Source organism: Galleria mellonella, unplaced genomic scaffold, assembly GCF_026898425.1.
Source record: "Galleria mellonella isolate WM207_F2 unplaced genomic scaffold, CSIRO_AGI_GalMel_v1 utg173, whole genome shotgun sequence".
Taxonomy (NCBI): Eukaryota; Metazoa; Arthropoda; class Insecta; order Lepidoptera; family Pyralidae; genus Galleria; species Galleria mellonella.
In genome coordinates this window covers 2,050,874-2,070,777 of record NW_026442016.1, presented here as the reverse complement: position 1 = coordinate 2,070,777, position 19,904 = coordinate 2,050,874, and the positions used below count along the sequence as shown (strand labels likewise).

Here is a 19,904-nt window from a genome sequence, read left to right as displayed (position 1 = left end):
AACTGAAGTCAGTTATTTTTGTGGGACACGATCTTTAATTATATACCGATCACTTGGAAGAAGTTGCGAGCATAGGTAATAAACCTTCAAGGTTTTATTTCACATTTCTTCTAAAGTGGTCTCTGTATGAAAACATAAATCTTGTAAACAAAGTTAAAGCTACAAAATAGCCGGTTATTACTTATTACATAGTTAGCCTACTCTACAGAGTAATAATACAGTTGTAATTTCATACTATAGATAAAAAATAATGGCATGTTACTATGCCTCGGCTGCTGCGCTGAAGACCCTATTTATTTAAAACTGCGATCAACAGGTGAATGTGGCACGTGCCTCGTACCAGGTGGGATTGCCGTTTTTTTGTCTCATTTCCTTAGCTAAGTTATATATTACACTCTCATATATATATGGTGATTGATGATTATACAGTTATAAATGCGATGCATGGACGAAAAGTGATCACACTAGTTTATTCCTAAGCTATACTAGATATTATTAAAGTATAAAATGATAATTCTGTACCATTATTGTGTATTGAGTTTTTTTTAAGTAAAAACTTTAGATACTAGAGGGCGCCTAGCCCATACAAGTAGTAGTAGTATATTAGTTTCAATCACTGATACATTTTTCGATTTATGCTCTTATAATTTTGTAATCTTATGTCTCACTTAACAGATAACAAATAAATAAACTGACTTTACATTGAACAACTGACTTTCACATTTATGTCCTTATTTTATTTTAGCAAATAAATGTTAAAATATGAAAATATTATTCCAATAATTATCAAGTGATTGAAAAATTTCCAAGCAAGTTTTCATATACCTACTGTTTTAGATACATTATAAATATAGCCAAAGTAAAACAAACAAATATTGTTCGAACACTCTACTAGATAGATATTGGAATATTAAAAAAAAAATACTATCTTAGTGTGTCCAATCCGAAGTTACTAATTATAGTTTAAAATAGACTATGTTACAAATCAAATTGGTTAATGGGTTAGATATAATGTCATATATTTGATAGTGTAATATGCCCTAAGACTGCTGATAGTTCGTTGTAATAATGACGATTGTTTTACTTGTTATGCCATAGGTGTATGATAATAACCAGATGTGAAACACCGACTATTTGAAACAGCAGCTTACGAATATTGCATTATGAAATAGATAATTGGTAAACATATAAATTTAATGTAAAGTAACTTTCAAATGGAAATACTATTGCACTTGGTTCTTTCTGCAATTATTACTACTAGAAACGAAATACAAATAAAAGATATTTTTAAAAGTTTTCCCGAACATTTTTACAAAATATCGATTCTATCGTAGTGAGTGGCAAGAGCTCCACCGACAAGAGCGCAGCTCTTAAATGGATAGATAGATAGATCGATTCTATATTGTGAAAATGTAAATATAGAATTAGTGTCACGTGTGCGAGTGCATTCTGGGTGGCCAAAATAATTATCACATTGATCAAGATAATTAATTATCCTTTATGTTTTGCGGGTTTTCCTGAACCATTAATATGATCGTCTATAACATATTTTACAAACTGCTCAATTATTCGACTCTATGTAATCAGAAAGTTATTTTTAGTAAAAGTGCATACTACGGTGACTTCCATTTTTCAATCGACTTTGTATTTTTTTTTTGTTTGTTGCCTCATAATTTTGTCAGTTGTGATCTGATTTGGAATTCTTTTTTTTTCTGAAAGGATACACACACATGAAACAATAAGGATAGGATATACAGATTGGTTCAATAATTTTTTTATTAAAATCGGTTCAGTAGTTTTTAAATCAAAATAACGGGTTTTATTTCAATTGAAGTCTGTTTTTTTTGTTGTGGAACACAATTTAATTTGAAATTATTCTCGAGGTATTTCTTAGATTTTATATTTTATACTTAATCTTGTTCAGGTAAAATAATTTATGGTACTGCTGGTTTTTCTCAACAATCGACTTCATAGCCAGTATTTTGCAAGTTATACATAGTCACATAATTAAAGTCCTTTGAACAGTTTTCAGAAATAGCGCTTCTGGTAATTAATATTTGGTTAGTCAAGGCATAGGTCAATAACATATTTACTTTTTTATGTCCAAGATAATTATCATTATTATATCATTGTGGGTTTCCCCTGACATTTAATTTGTCAGTAAAATATTTGACTCTACATAGTCCGAAAGTAATTTCAGTATATATTGTGCTATGCTACTTTCATTATAAGTGTATTTTTTTTGTAATATTCCAATACTGAATACGATATAGTGAATGCAATTTAATATTCGAATATGAATGATACTGTCACCCATTACTGCTCAGTGCTATAATTATATAATTTTGAAAAATATGAATTGACATAACATAGACAGATGAATGAAACAAAACTAGAATGCTATGTTTAATGTTTATTATAAAACTACTATATTTCCACTACCTGTACCTCTACTACAACAAATACTGCAATTAGAAGCAATAGTATAGAATCCTAAAAACCGCGAAGTTTATATCATCATCATCATCATCAGCCTTTAACTGTCCACTGCTGAACATAAGTCTTCTCTTAGGGGGTTTTGTCAGTAATTGCCACAGTTGGTAGGCGGATTGACAACCGCAGTTAGATTTTCGAGTTTTAAGAGGGACACTGCTGCCCATTCCTCGCCCCCCCCCCCACCGCTCTTAGTCGCCTCTTACGACACCTACTGAAAAGGAAGGGGTGACTTATTTTATGCCGGGACTACGCAGAAATTTATGTATATGTATAATAGTTTGTATAATTATGTACATTATAATAATCATTTTATGTTATTTATGTATATATACGTATTATTAGTAATTGTGTATACAATATTAACTGTTTTTATCTTTACCTATCCCTATAATGAAGTACTGCGTTCATGATTCACTGTTCAATTGTTCATCCCAAATGTTGACTGGTAGAGAATACTATTAGCATTAAGTCCGCCTTTTCTACCATATTTTCTTTTGGTCAATAAAGTTATTTAAATAAATAAATTATGCTAATAAGTGCGCGTACTCATAACAAGTTTTTCTAATAAATATTTGCTTTTAACGATTGGATCGATTGAAACTCCACGTGGTCAACCGTTGGTACCACGGCGGACGTGTCACCGTTACATATAACTAATGGTAATTGAAGCTGTCCACGATTCCACATACACTTCATACAATTTGTAAACAGTTATTTTTGTTGTCCACTGCAATTATAATATCGAGTTTGTCGTGTTGCATATTTGCATGCTCAATTTAATCTGGTTTCAATGTTTATCGACCACTCGGCCGGACAGCACTCGAGTGGGACTGTATTTATTCGACTCCGTGATTTCACTCACTAAATGGTTCTTTCCTATATGAAAATAGTTTTAAATGTACGTACGTAATCTACGTACATTATTTTTAGGTACATAATAGTAGTTTTCTGATGTATAAGTAATGTAAGTATAGATTTTTTCAGCTCTTTCAAGTTTGTTGATTGTGGAAGAAAATGTAATCATTTTGGTAAATTTTTGTATGTGTATGTAATATTGTAGTTTATTAAATAACAATTTATAATAAAATTGTTGAATAGATGCTTTCATAGATAATAATTTATTTGATTTTACATGAGATTTTATAACTTTTTTTAGTTACAAAACGCGTTGCAAATTTGACATTTTTTTTAACTTTTGCTGGGATAATTATGTATTTAACACACTTTAAATACTTAGTAGGTGGATTGGGTTGTATATATAAACATGTTACAGTCATGTGTTTTAATTTAAATCACTATCCTACTATCTGGGCTCTTTCATCTTTATTTTTTGCGTGACTAAACACTGTACAATGTCAGTCAAGCGAATGAATCTGCATCTCTTCAATGGGTTATTACAGCTTTTCATTTATAGACAGCTTTTGTTAGTTGGAAATTGCAAATTACATTCAGTGACTAGCACGGACAGTGTATGTATGTAATAAGAATTATTTTTTGCGATCATTTATGTTTCACTTTGTAGTATTTTATTCTATGTATATGATGACCTCTATATATACGTAGTGGTGTAGTAGTAGTTTTTTTTTTAAATGTCTCAGGTCTACATTTTTTCTGTTGTGTTCCAAATGTAGGTCTCGTTCTACAGAATATAACACAGGGCAATCTATTTTGAAAATATATATATATATATATATATATATATATATATATATATATATATACGAGGTTTGTCCGGAAAGTACGTATAAAAGTTTTTTAAAAATTTTATTTTACAATTATTCAGGTAAATCAATTTTATCCCCTTCAAAGTACTCCCCCTGTGACATAATGCACTTGTGCCAACGCCGTTTCCACTGTGAGAAGGCTCCTTGAAAGTCCTCTGGTTGTAGGTTTCTCAGCTGCCCCGTCGTAGCTTTTTTTATCTCATTTATGTCCCCCAAATGCCGCCCCCGAAGTACCAATTTGGTTTTTGGGAACAAGAAGAAGTCACACGGGGCCAAATCCGGCGCCTAGGGGGGTGTTCGGTCACCGTAATGGAATTTTTACTCAAAAACTCACGGACAACAAGAGAGGTGTGGGCAGGGGCATTGTCGTGGTGAAGAATCCAACGCCCCTCTCGCGCCAATTCTGGACGAACTCGTGCCACACGACTGTCTGACCGTTAAACGACGGTCCCCATTAACACCATTCAATTCTTTCCACGTTTTCGTCGGAATGTGAAGTGGAAGGACGTCCTGAACGTGGGTCATCTTGAACGCTTTCTCGGCCCTCTCTGAATCTTTTTAGCCACTTGTGGACGGTTGGTTCCTTCACAGCATCATCCCCATAAACTGTTCTGAGATCGGCAAAAATTTCACGGCCATTCTTGCCGAGTTTCGAGAGAAACTTGATTACGACGCGCTGCTCTTCAACGGAAGCGGGCTCCATGCCGACGGGGTTTCGTTAAGAGGTAACTTCACAGATGGCGTGACAAGCCAGTTCGCACCGCACGGCGGTCAGACCAGAACTGAAGCATTGTTAGGGACATAAGGAAGGGGTCCTGCGCTTACCTGGCCTCCCCACTCCTCTTTCTCGCATTCCAGAACACATTTATACGAACTTTCCGGACAGACCTCGTATATATATATATATATATATATATATATATATAGCATCTCATCAATATTTCACTCTTGTGGGAGGAGGATACAGCCTTCTATTTCTAAGCTACTGGTCAGGCTGCTTGTTTTAAGGTTTTAATTAGAATTTTTTTCTCATGCATAGGCTTTGATCCCTTCGTTGCCTTTTACACCCTCCAGGAGATGAAATGATGTGGTGGCACGTCTATATATTCTTACTTTGTAACTACACGAATAATATATCTCTGTACTCGTAGGTCACCTTTGTCACCATTTCAGCCATTATCTGTCCAGTCCTGAACATAAATCTTCCCAATAAGGGAAATTTTGCTAGTAGTTGCCACGCTTGGCAACTGCAATTAGGCTTTTAGAGATGTTTGAAGAGGGGCACTGCTGCCTATCTCTCTATTATTTATTTTGCTTAATTGCCTCTTACGACACTCACAGGAAAGGAAGAGGTGGCGTATTCTATGCCGGAACCACACGGCCAATACTCGTAGGTATTTAAATGTAATTTGTGTAACAATGTGAAGCAGTAACCAACGTGATTCATTGTTGCTATAGTTTCGTGAGCAGTCCATTTAGTCTAGTAGCAGTCTCGTACAGTTCGTGTCACATGTTTGTCCCTGGCGGCGATCGTGATTGCTTTCATCGCGATATGTCCAAGATCACGAGCGTCTAATCTCAACTAGTCAACAATACCATCTAACATTGAACGTTTATGCAACTAAACAATAGAGTAAAAACTTCGGGGCAGTTTATTTGTAATATTAGGAATGACGAACAAGCTGCCGGTCTTATTATGATGTATGCAGATGGATAATAATAGTCTCAAGTCCTTTTTAAATTCGAAATACTAATCTGAGTACATCTTGGCAACAGAAATACGAGTATGATCTATTAATTTATTTATATTTTTTTCTTAATATTTGGTTATTAACAAGTGACATAATTTAGATAGGGTTTTGATTGGATTTTCCTATGATAGTTGATATTATGGTACCTTACGTATATTTGCTGTAAAGCTGCAGTGTATTATGGCAGAACTTTATATAATGAGAACTGCAATAAATCTGGTGTTACACTTTATCGTCCTCAGGATATCTTATGAACCAACTATGGAAACTTCATAATACATCAGTGCAAGAAAAGTAATTATATAAAACCAGTCGCTTAGCTAGTGTGACCAGCCAGCTTTTTTGCCATTCTTACTATTCCTAGTAAAGACAAATTAGATATTTCCCACGAGACAGTAAAAAATATCTCGTCGACAGATAATCCGCTCAAGCGATCTTAGTGTAAGGGAATTCCGTCGAATTTTCTCCATGCCTATACGAGAATGATTTGTAACTGATGGACGCTCCGTGGACCTTCTTTGTGTGCTGCGACATTGACGGATGATGCTCATTAATGCTAAGAGTGGACACTTCAAATTGTCACCGTTGCTCTTTAAGTTATTGTGTAGGTATCTACCTATATTTTTAATATAATACTACTATCTTCACGCCAGTTCGACGCGCTTACCTTGGCACATACAAATTCAATTCACTTTTAGATTACTTGCTCAAGTTTAATGTGATCGTTGGTGGTCCAATCTATATCAAGGTAAATGGTAACGGAACGGACTCATTAGCTGATGTACCAGTATCAACTAACATCGATTAAGTAATTAAATAATACTTTGATGTTTAAATTATTTTTTTAAAGCAAGTTATATATTATTTTATGCCCATATGCATATTTAATTATCGTCATGTTAGGTGTATTTTGAAATAGGTTGAGAAGGCACTATCCTTAATCTATGGGGGAACTAAATATGCCAATGCCCCTCAGTGGAATTGCTACTTTGGCTTGTCTTTATGTTATTTGTTTACATCCACCACGAACGGTAAATAACGAACTTCAGGCTTAATTATTTTGTAGTTATACACATAATTAATTATAATTTCCAATTCAAGAAGCAAAAATTTTGTAATTGTTATTTTAAAACAAACTATCTATGAATTTATATAATAAGAATACTTTTAAGAAGCGAAACCGAGTTTTTTTTCTGAAAAGCCTAGGAAGCTTGTAATTTTTAAACGTAACGTACGCCCGCGTTGAAATAGGACGGGCTTAAGCGAGTTGGCGGGGTTTGACTCGTGCCATCTCGCGGGTCGGCGACTCTGCGCACGCGCAGCGCAGCCTCCGCTTTTGCTCCTTTTGTGTCACGTATAATCAACTTCGTGCTGTTTCATCGTGTGGGTTTGTTTGGCTGTGTGTTGCGGCACACGTGTGCTGGCTAGCGTTCTGTAGGAACGTTGGATGTTTCGAGTGTACTTGTAAGAGTAAGAGCATATCTACGTCTATTTTATTATATGTTATTGTTTTAAATATTAAAAAAATCTTTTGTATTTTAGTCTTATGATAATTTAATTTAGTCTCACATTCCTTATAAGAGAGTTAAATTATATATTACTAGTTTTTACGCGCGACTTCGACCGCGTTACCGTCGTATGTTGATTGACCGGGATAAAAAATAGTTCGTGTTCTTCGTCATCCAAAATAGTATGTATATTATGTTAAATTTAGTGATGATTAGTTGGGCTGTTATGACACGACCACTTATATCTATATATATCCCGCGGCGTAGCCCGTACGAGTTATTATATGATCCTATGTTTTGAGTTACGTATACTATATAACCTATCCGTGTACCAAATTTCATTTAAATATCTTCAGTACTTTTTGTGTGAAAGAGTAACGAACATTCATCCATACATACGTCCTTATAGACTATCGCATTTACAATAGTAATAAGACAACAAGATTAGTACGATTTAGTGAAATATGGTGGATAATATCTATACAACAGATTTTTTTTAAAGTACCGTTGATTTAAGAGACATTCACTTTTTAAAGAACATGTTACAAAAATGTTACTTTCAAATAAGTACAGTCACTCATATTTAAATTAGTTATTCAAATGACTAAAATTTCTAAAGAGCAGTCTCTAAATAGGAACTTGTATCCCATAAGTAATTTCAGTATTGGTTTTACTATTTTGGCTTCGAACCAATTAGATGTAATTACCAACGATTTTGTTTTACTTCCATCTTCTAATGTATATAACAACTATAGACATAGATTTATGTAGATGTAGCAATTGTGTGTATGTACTTTGCTTGTAAGTTTGTAGTCTTAAAAAGGCCTTGAACTTCGGCTTGGAAATCTGACTTGGAGTTCTCTCTTAAGGGAAATGATAAAAACAACACACTTCGGTGATAATATGTTTAAGGGTTTGATGCCTTAGGGATTCTCTGTCAATAAATAGCTATTATAAAATCATATTGTTTAGTTTTTATACTTCATATGAAGTATAAAAACTTCATATGTAAAGATTGAGGTATCTACTTGTATCGTCTATTTCCAGCTGTGTCTGTGGTAATGATTATACCATGGACCGTTAGAGTTTAGTGATTCTAAAGTGGGTGTTAATGTCTGTCTGTTCGTTTTATATCTATCCTTTATATAGATACATTTATGTTAATTTTCGTAGTAAACATGCTCATAGCCATAATCTTAAGGTAGCTAATAAATGGTTTCGATTGTTACCGTTTTCGTAATCACAACACTGTTTATCCACATTTTACTGAGTATACTTAAAGGTTTGTTAATAGTGCTTACTATTAAATATCTGGTGGTTTGTTTAAAATGGTACCGTGGGTGGTACTTCAAGTCGCAACCCATGCATTTTATATAAACTACATTGACTTTTGCAATGCGCAGTGTCCACTACTGATCATGAAGTCTGTCATCAGTCTGGATCGAATCAAAGGTCTCAGTATTGGGAATTTTAAAATGAACCACTAACCAGAAAGAAGCTGTCTATTAATAATCGTTTAAAAATACTGTTTATTAAGGCAAAGTATGTAACGGAGATCAGGTAAGATTGAAAATAGTAGTAATTGTCTCTAGAAATAAACAATGTCATAGAAAAGAGTTTGCAGTGCTGCTTATATCCTAGAACTCATACATTGTTATAAGGGAAAATAAGTGATCTGCGATTGCACAGTATTTAGTGCTATAGCAGAATAAGTAAGAGGCAGAATAGATTATAGAGTTTTGTTTCCAAATCCGCACATGGCCTGAAGAAATGAAATAGAAATGAGAAAGCCACATTGAAGAGAGATTTATTTCATGTCTCTCATCCTCTCCATACCCTCTTTGTCGTAGATCTAGTCTCGTTCTCGTCGTCGTTCGTCGAGATCCGAGAGAGAAACAACTGAGATCAAATCTAATCTCTAATCAAATTTAAAAAAAAAATGTTGAGTTTTGTCTTTTTTTTTTAATTTGATCTCAGCTAAGTGCAATATTTAAGAGATTTGTTTGATATTATATCACATCTAATAATGTTATGAGGTGCAGAGGTGTTGTAAATTAAGTGCTACTATTGTATAACATAAGACGAAAATACAACTTTAAAAGCAACGATGCGGCAAGTTAATTAAGTAAATTATATTTAACTAAGTAGAATGTACTAAATTAAAAGTTTATTTAATCGCGAAAGAATTAGGTATGTAAAAGTTTTTGCTTGCTGTATTGTATGGATATAAAAACTAATAGAGACTTTATTGATTATGTATGCTATGGCATACATAAACAGTAAAGTGAATTGGTAATCTTTAGAAGAGATGTCGAATCAAACATATACTATATACGAAGTACTACAATGCATGAAGATATGTAAGTATGTTCACAAACTATAGAAAGTATGTCAGATGTCAAGGAATTAGTGTTCTATTGTCTCTATTTAGAGGTAAAAAGATTTAATATTTTTAATTTCTATGAATTTTAAAGTACCTATGTAAATCTATTTGATGAAGCCTATCTTTCACAATTAGAGATGAAGTCGACAGGGTCTAATTTCTTTTTTTATAACTAGAGACATATTTAAAATAATTTTAAATACATCATTGTCAATAACTCTAGGCTTTTGACATATGCTTGTTTGTGACTATTGTTTATCATCATATCAGCCATTAACTGTTCACTGCAAAACAGGCCTCCCCCTTGGAGGGTTTTGCCAGTAGTTGCTAGGTTTGGCGGTGTAGCACGTGATTTGGCAATCGCAGTTAGGCTTTAGTTATGTTTTACAAGGGACGCTGCTGCTTATTCCTCGAACATTAAATTTTTTTAGTCACCTCTTTCGGTACCCAGGAAAGAATGGGATGACCAATTTTATACCGGGTTCACATGGCTATTGTCTACATATTATTAAATAATGTTATACCACATTACCAAGTATTAATGAATATTATGAGCTTTTATCAACTCTACTAACCTATTAGTTTACATTCATGTTGGTACAAGTAAATATTATACTTAATGCTTCAATTATCCAGTTCAGAATTATTTACACAATAGTTTAATTCAATAACAATCATAAATAGATACGTAACTGGAGACAAGATAATAAAGATACTATACGTCTATAATTATCATTTCTTAAAAGTCTTATAAATAAACTATGATATGATTTTATTATCTGATCTATTAAACAATGGAGCCTTTCATCGTTCAAAATGTTTTGATTGAATGGAATTCATATTCAAATATTCCGTACAATTTTGTCTGTATTATTCGAGCAATAAGATTCAAATTGGAGCTGATTTTATTTAGGATGTTGGAGGTGTATCACAATATTGCATTGCCTTGAACTTAAAGTTCAAAGGTACTTGAGACGTCGCGACGGGAATGCTTTTAAAGTTATCACTAAAATTATTTATTACTAATGGATCCGAGCTCTTGAGACTCATCCGTCCTCTTTCGTTTTTATACACAACATTTTGGCTTAACATTTTGTTCCCAGAAAAATGGTGGCACTTGAGTGTGGATTTATTATTTTTGCGTAGATATTTTTTATTACATTTCATTTTTATTTGAATCACGTGTGGTGAAGTGATCTCCAGATCTTAGATTGATCATACGCATCTAACATAAATAACGATGAGTATAAAAAATGGCAGTGTAGAGCATGCACTGATAAATCTTATCGTTGACAGAATTTCACTCGCATAAGGAAGAAAAAGTTTGTGACGAAGCGTTTGTAGATAATAATTGTTCCTGGATGTATAATATGATTTAAGATTTAAATAAAACCAAATGAATAGTTAACAGCTAATATATATAGCAAACTACATAATAGGTGAATATATAATTGAAGTATATCTATAAATAGTATGACCATATTTTTATATCTCGTCATCATTACCACGAGAAATCACCAAAGGCATAGCAACACATAATTTACAAATAATTTCTACTATTACTATTAGTTTGTATCGTATTTCGTAATCATCACAAAATATACTTCACGAAATTATTGTTTTTTAAAAAAAAAAAGGCCCAGTCATTTCATCAAATAGGCGCCTGCGTCGTGACTTGCACGTGTGTAAACGGTCTATTAGAGTTCAAACAACAAACAAGCTATTAAGCTTTTAAAAATCGTTTAGTGACAAATACGTCGACAGCGTATGTTAAATCTTCGATAAATTTTTTTTCTTCGACTATTGGACGATTAAGTCAATTTGTCTATGGGATTAGTGCTGTCATACATAATTGCGTAAAGATGAAATTAAAATATATGATGATACAATTTATTTGGAATGTAAATTGGGGGGAATACCTACTGAACGAATCAATGTTCTTATTAATATATAGGTACCTACTTACCACTGAATTTATTTTACTGAATTAGGTGTTATTTTGCGGAAGTACATATCACTAGTTAGAAAGCCATCGACAGGGAGTTCATCCTCATGTCCTATAGCTTCAATGGTCGCGTACTGCGCGGTTTCAGAGATGTTTCCTCCCACGAACACTCAGGTTGTGGAATGAGCTCCCTGCCGAGATTTTCCCAAGAGACTACAGCATGGGGTTCTTCAAAAGAGGGGTAAAGAGGTTTCTTCAGGGTCGGCAACGCACGCGTAATACCTGGTATTGCAGGTGTTCATAGGCTACGGTAACCACTTACCATCAGGTAGGCCGTATACTTGTTTGCCACCTCAGTGGTATAAAAAAAAAGCGATTACCAACATTTGAGGATTTACTGTACAAGTAAAGGCTCTATAGCTGTATTGTTAAATCATTACAATTTATTAATTTAATTATTTTATCATAAGCTGGATTTTTATAATTTATAAAGGAGATTATACTCATAATTACAATACCCAGTTGAACTTTAAGGTCGAGGAAATCATTTCAATGAATGGATAATCCAGTATTGACTTGTGTTTTTCAAAATCCTTAGTAAATGCGTGAGATTAGGTGATTTCAAATTTTCGCATTGTTTACACGTATTTTAAATTCACGATAGTTTTTATATACCCGATTTTTTTATTACCGTGATACCGTATGGTGTGTAGGATGGATATAGAAAACCATAGCGATTATGTGAGGTGGCCTAAGAAACAGCGCGGGCTGGCAGAAGACACTGTTCATTTCAGTTCTACTATGACCACGACGTGGTGCAATCCATAGCAAAACTTTGGCAATAAAAAATTGGGTATGTAGTACTATTTATTAGTAATCGCGTCGCGTTAAGTCTCAATCGTGAATTTAAAATACAAAAAATTACCTTCCAAGCAATGGAATGCCAGTTTGTATGTTTTGTTCGTTCTTTTATAGAATAACATCTCGTTTCGCCCCCGTAAAAACGTACCTAATCAAAAATATTAAAAATATCTATCTGGTAGAGTGTAACGTAAGCGTATCAATCTCAGGAATGCGGCCTGTGGTCTTGAGATCATTTCAGTGATTACGATCATTATTAGTTATTACGGCGATGTGCAGCGCATCACGCTATCTTTCACATGTTATTATTATACAGTGACATGTGACATTAACATGAGCTTAGTCGCAGTTTGTTTAAATTTTACTAATATTATAAGCATAATAAATATAATATTTACATTTTAGAATCCAACTAAAATATTGGTGCTTGCCTTTGAAGGCAAAATTAAATTATAGACTTGGTCGCCAAACTGTCGATGATGTTCTATTTGAGATGGGCATAAGTGTCCACTAGGGTCCCATAAAATGTACAAAGGTGCCACGTCTGGCCCTTGAGGATAAAGTGAGGCAAGCTAGGCAATTCGAAGGGCTCTTAAAGCATCATAATCGAGTTAATAAAAAAGTTTTTGAGTTTTCGTTTGAAGGGCTCAAAACTTTTTGAGGTATATTAATGGTTGCTGTTCTTGTCAATCTTAAACAAACTTGAAGAATTAGATAGATTTTTTAAATTACGAAACCCCGTCTACCAATTATACCTACACAAATGTGACTGTCTTTCATCAGACTAATTAAGTACTAAATTCAAAATATCGCATTAACCTTAAATTAATAGCAATTAAAAAACGCCCTTGCGGTGTATCGTGATAAAATTAAACTGGTTTACGGTAATAATTTTAGCTTCCGAGATTATGCACGATAAGCAATGATGGGATTTTGAACCCTTTGGCATTTTATAAACAAAATTTGAATATTTTTTTACTAGCTTTTATGCGCGACTTCATCCGCGTGACCAGGATGTAATTACTAACGGGATAAAAGGTAGCCTATACCCTTCTTCATCCTATATAAGTTAAGGCGCTAGAAGGTAACAAACAAACTCACTTTGTCATTTATAATATTAGTAAGGATATTTAGACACAGATTAAAAACTGATCAATCACTGAAATTTAACAGTATCTTCACAAAAAAAATTACTAATATAATATTAGTAGATATAGTGTAAATATGAAAGATTTTTTTTTTGTACATCTATTCATTTTCTCAGCCCCACTTGTAGTGAATTATTGTATGTTTTCGTGGTCTATGAATATATCTGGTTATGCGGACGAGGTCGCAAGAAAAAGCCTACTTTTATACAAATTGCACTAAAAAAATAGATAAATGCATTTAAAATACAGTGTGTTAGCTGTTATTAAGATTAGATATGCCCATTAGGTTAGGTTACATTCATATAATTAATATTATTTTTTTTATTTTCAATTACATTTTTCTCTTTTTTTATATTATTACAGATGTTGTTACACTATGAAGACTGATTATAGAAACAACGGTCGGGTTTATTCTAACTACTCGTACATTTTTAAAATAACTGTACTAGCTTAGTTCTATAATCATTTCTCATTAAACCGTGCTCAAATGGAATGTTTACTTTGTAATCCCTATGTGAGTTCTTCGTTCCGTAAACATGCATGTATGTAGTACGTGTGATTCCGTAATCGAGATCCCTGTTCCTAGTAAATGCATCCGAAATAAAAATAACACATTCGTTGCGCAAGTGATATTGGGAATTAACCTCAATTTTTGTTAAAATATATCGATCGTATTGAATCGGAAGTGTTAACAGTGCGCTCACCAAAATAACTGGCGTTTGCTTTTGCTCGAATTAGAATTAATATGTAAACTTACAGTACATACCTACAAGAAAGGTACCACTCTGTGCTGACACTAAAAGTGCTTCAAAAACTAATAGTTGTTAAAAAAGTTCGTTTAAATTTGTCATATGTTGGACATTGTATTAAAATGTATTTTTTTTTATAAGAATAGAATCCGTTTATCATCATTTTCTATATTTTATATTATTAAAAGTTTCGTAAGCATACCTTATAGTTTAATGTAATAATAACAGCTCATGATTAAGAGTCCCGAATTGGTCACGAAACTAGTTGAGATTTCTCGATCTAATTACCCGTAAGAAAAACCGATAGTTATTACATTAATTTATTGTCTTTTTTTCATTACGTTACATATTTGCAGTCCGTCTACTGTTTTAGTCCATCTACGTACTCAGTTCAGGTACCTAAACTCCTGACGCAAAAGAGGATTATTTGAGAGAGTCCAAACAGAGGGATCAATTTCAATGTAGATATTTTACTTGAGTTAGATGAAAATAAGTTCTCCGCAGAAGTATTATCAATTTTTAATTTGCATAATTATTAATAAGTAACTATAAGGATAATTTTTAGGTTCAACAATTGAAATAGAAAAGCCTTTTCTTTACGTTTGTCGAGGATGTATCTGTATACTCGCTTATGCATAAACAAGTGTTAAATGAAACGAACGTTTGCGATGTGCTAATATAATTTGAATGATTAAACAGACTAGGTTTAATCTACTGCCTTCATTTTTTATGTTTTGATCTGGATTTGTGAGTAATTATAGAAATATGAATGATGAATATGTTTAGACTCAACATTTAAAAGTTTACGACTTCGATATCGGATTTACCAAATTTTGAATCTGTTGCAAATCGTATAAATCTGTTTTGTTTGAAACAGACCGTTTTAGTGCGGTTTCGCGGAAGCTCCAATGCATATAATTATATATATGGCTTTACGCATGCGTGCTCGCTACAAAACAACCGAAGACCAATTTAAAAAGGTCAGGACAGGACTTAGGACTACATAATGATAAAAAGAAACTATTTAATACCTGCAGATATGACACGCGAGGCATATTACTTATGCCCATAAAATGCTAATGCTCTGGTAGGTATATGTGATGACTGTTACTGTCTATTGTCGTGGAAAACAATAGGTAGCTATTCATTTAGTTCAATAATATTTATAGATTCGTTTAAACTGATAGATTTTCCTCAGTTCACGTTTCGCATAAGTAATCTAAAGTTCTGATTACTTTGACTTTATAAATTTTAAAAATGATTTCTTTTAGTATTTTGACCTAATCTTTGTTCCGACTTACATTATGCAAGGATTTCTAATGCAAAATTTTACGTTTCTAAAATGACCTTACACCAGTCTAGCTTTTTTAGTGATCAGACCTTGGTTTTGATCTTTCTATATGAGGAGAGCATTAGACTATTATTACTAATTATCACGTTATCCAGGCGACTGGCAAATTGTGTTGAGTTTCCTAAGTTGTCTGCTGTGATGTCTTGGAGATCAACAGAAGTGGTTATATGAAGGTCTGTCTGCAGTCATGTATACCATCATTCCTAACACCCATTTAAATTATAGGTATTCTCTATGTAAAATTCCGTTCTTTAGTCCCACTTGTTTAGAGAAAAAAATGTGTTTCAATTTGTATTAAGTGTAGATTTAATTTTCAAATATCCTCCTTTGGTTCTTTTTTCAATGAAATTGATTTAGCTTTACGAATAGATACTATCATTGGATTTCGAATTTAACTTCCTTTCCATCATACCTTTTAACATAACATGAACAAGTTAAACTAAAAACAATTGTACATTGTGTAAAATAAACATAATCTTCAAATTTGTTAACGTAATAACATTGTAGACGTACTTAGATAACATAACATTACACGAGTGTCACCGAGTATAGTATGTCGTCCGAGGAATGTTTATTACTGCCACTGGGTAGGGAAGGGACCTTGTCGTTAGTGAGTTTTTGCTTCCACAGTGGCCTTCCGTGTGCATTCTCTTTTAAATAGATAATTACAAAAACAATAATAATAATTACAGTAGCTTAGATAGTCGTAGTATCATGCTCAGAATTCCTTGAGTATATATTTTTTTCTTAGATTATATAGATAAAGCATCTAGCCTAAAAAACGGTTCAACTTTTTGTCAGCTAATTATCAAATTAGCCGACTCGTTTTTTTATCAGTGTTCTATATACTTACGCATACAATGTATCTTAACGTATTATTTAATAAATAAAATGAGTGTTTACACATTATAAAGATGTAAACATTATAAGACAAAATAAATATAGAAGTTATAAAGGAATCACTCATAACTATTTATCACGCATAATTGTATGAAAAAGTTGACCCGTTTTTCTCGAAGCATTTCTATGGAGACACTTTATCTATATAATTTGAGACTTTTTTAAATTAAAATGGGTTCTTTTTTCAAACTTTCTGACATCAATAAGCAAATAGTATAGACATTGCAACTGCTCATCTAAATCGCTTTATTAGTTTAACAATAAATGGCAATAGATAGTCAGGCAAATTCAATTAGCATGTACAGGTACTGTCATGTAGCCAGTTACCCAAAACTTAGCACAAATGCCCGTGTGACTAAATGAATAGACGCATTATACTCGTATTGTTGTCATAACCAGCGTCTCTCGTTGAACAGTGAAAGGAATCTGCTAACGGCTCATTGTGCAATTAATATGAAAACCAGCCTTATTAGCCTCGATGTAAACAATTGTAACACTGTGAACTCAACGCTCTTTTTGTGAATGGGTAACTCGTCTGTGAAACTGTCTGTCATTAATTACGTATTGCCATTTGTAATTTAATATTTCAAATTATACAGGTCACCTATAATTAAAATTCTTAAATTTCAAATTGTTACGCAAACTTAAATCCAACGACTGTATTTATATTTAGGTATTTGGTTTTTAAGCTTTCTCTATAAGGAGAGTTTTGCCAGTAATTGCTACGCTTGGCAGGCAGGTTGGCAATCGCATTTAGACTTTTAGAGATGTTTTAAGAAAACTGGCAACACTCCCTCATGGAGAAGGCTTATGTTCAGCAATGAATAGTAAACGGCTGAAATAATAATAATGTGGTTTTTAGATTTAAAAATATTTTATTTAGTCTATAGATATTTAGTTACTATGCTCGGAGTGTCCTTGCATAATATAATCCGAAACGAAGATATCCGCAAAACAATCAAATATGCCGTATAGCCCAAAGGATAAGCAAGCTGAAGTGGCAATGGGTTGGTCACATAGCTCGAAGAACCGACAACCGATGGAGAAGGAAAGATCTTGAGTGGCGATCGCGTACGGGCAAACACAATGTAGGACGACCACCCACTAGATGGAGTAGCGACCTAAAATGCATTGCAGGGAGTCAGTGGATGCAGGTGGCTCAGGACCGTTCTTTATGGCAGTCTTATGTCCAGCAGTGGACGGATAATGGCTAAAATGAATGAATGAATAAAATAGGTATTTAAATTTAACCACACTACGGCTCAAAATGGTATATTATAGATTTTATAGTAGCCGTGCACACTCTTAATAGCACTACCGTAACGTTACGTAATTTGATCCTTGGGTGGTAATAACACTCTATTACCAAAAAAGAAGAATCTGATTTTTTAATATTGCTCAATGCTGGTGCGTATGTAATCAGTAGGTGCGTTTAAAATAAAATGCATTTAATCATAGGTAGTAGGGGTAGAAAGCAGATCCCAGGAGAATTTGATAACAGTTCCGTGGTTGTTATTCGTAATCTTCTTCTGTTAACAGATTGAATAAAATAAAAATTAATAAAAACTACCCGGCTAACGGCTATGTAAAATTCCTTGCTACTCCTGTTTATTCTAGATTGTAGAGACAAAGAAGAATATATAGATACCGATCCAATATCTAGTATTATATTGATGGTGGAAAAAAGATCATCGCCGATTGCGATATCGCCCATATCGGTCGGACATCTATTTTCGAATATGTTATAATAGGTCTGTTATCCAATATTATTTTGACTTTTAACATATTCTTTTTTGGACCAGTGGATATATCTATATATTATCCACCCCTAGTGTAGAGTCAATGTAGCCTATATATATATTAAAATTAACTATATGAGTGTATACAGTTTTTATATAATTTCTTTATATTATTACTAGAGGGAGACTTTGTATAAAAGTCGATTGCTTGGGTACCTCTGTCCCATTCGTGTTTCAACCGTGAAGCAGTTGTGTTTGCATGGCTGTGTTTCGGTTTGAAGGGTGGGATATGGCGTGAATTTACTGGGTACAGAGGAATAACACCTGAGTGCTCAAGAATGGCAACGCATAGGGTGTATCATGGGCGAAACAGTATACTCTGTTATATCCATGGTACTGCTCATGTCTATAGGCGACGGTTACCACTTTCCATCAGGTGGACCGTCAGCTTGCTTGCCATTGTAAGTTGTAAAGAAAAAATTGCATTATTCGACTACCAGCGTCTACTATATCAATATATACGTACAGTCTAAATACCGTTCGGCGACCTTTATTGAACATTTACCTTTATTCCAGATAAACATCTGAGATGTCGCGACGTAGACGGCTGTTGATAAAATGACGCGGCTCTGAGCGATGGCCGCCATGATGCCGACTCCCGCGCACGAGCATTACCCGCGGGACGGCGAGCTGCGGCCCCAACACTCCAGGGATGGTTCTAGGGACTCTGGGATTTTTCACACTACAAAAGGGCTTTGGAATGCACCTGGTCAGAACAACTGCTTCCTTAATAGCGCTGTACAGGTATGTATTACGTTTTGTTATGATATTCCATTTTTTAACAATGTTGCTGGTGCTTCTTTTTATTTGAGCAATTACCATTCCAAGCTATATATTAAACTTCTCTCTTTTCTTGAGAACTTGAACGTATTAAACTAGTATTTATTATGAGGACCTACCTCATTAGGCCATTTTAAATGTCTTATTTATACATATCATCTATTGGAATTAAAAAAGAATCTAATGGACCGCTGTCAGAAAGTTTCAGCCGTTGGCTATAGACATTAACTACTACGGTATGGTAATAGTACATGGTATGTGAAGTAATAACACATAGGGATGTGTTTTTACTTCTCATACCTTGTGTATTTTTTTTAGATGAAAATGGAAGGGTATCCTTGTCTTTGCTATCGGTATACGCGGGCGGGGTACTAATAAAGGATTATAAATGACGATCAAGTTAGGTCAGTTAGCTCATCGTGAAGAATTTATTGTGATTTAACTACGATAATTACCAGGCGGTCAACCTGATGGGGTATATTGCTTGCAATGGGGTTTCTAGACTCCAT

At 33.7% G+C, this 19,904-nt stretch overlaps 1 protein-coding gene across 1 annotated transcript in view; it reads left to right on the top strand.

Moving 5' to 3' along the window:
- The window catches only part of LOC113515705 (uncharacterized), a 114,531-nt gene that overhangs the window by 3,717 nt on the left and 90,910 nt on the right, over positions 1–19,904 (top strand). Inside the window, exon 2 of the mRNA XM_026899979.3 lies at positions 19,132–19,359. Coding sequence (XP_026755780.2) covers positions 19,192–19,359 — 168 coding nt within the window. The 5' untranslated portion in view covers positions 19,132–19,191. The remainder of the gene's footprint in view (positions 1–19,131; positions 19,360–19,904) is intronic.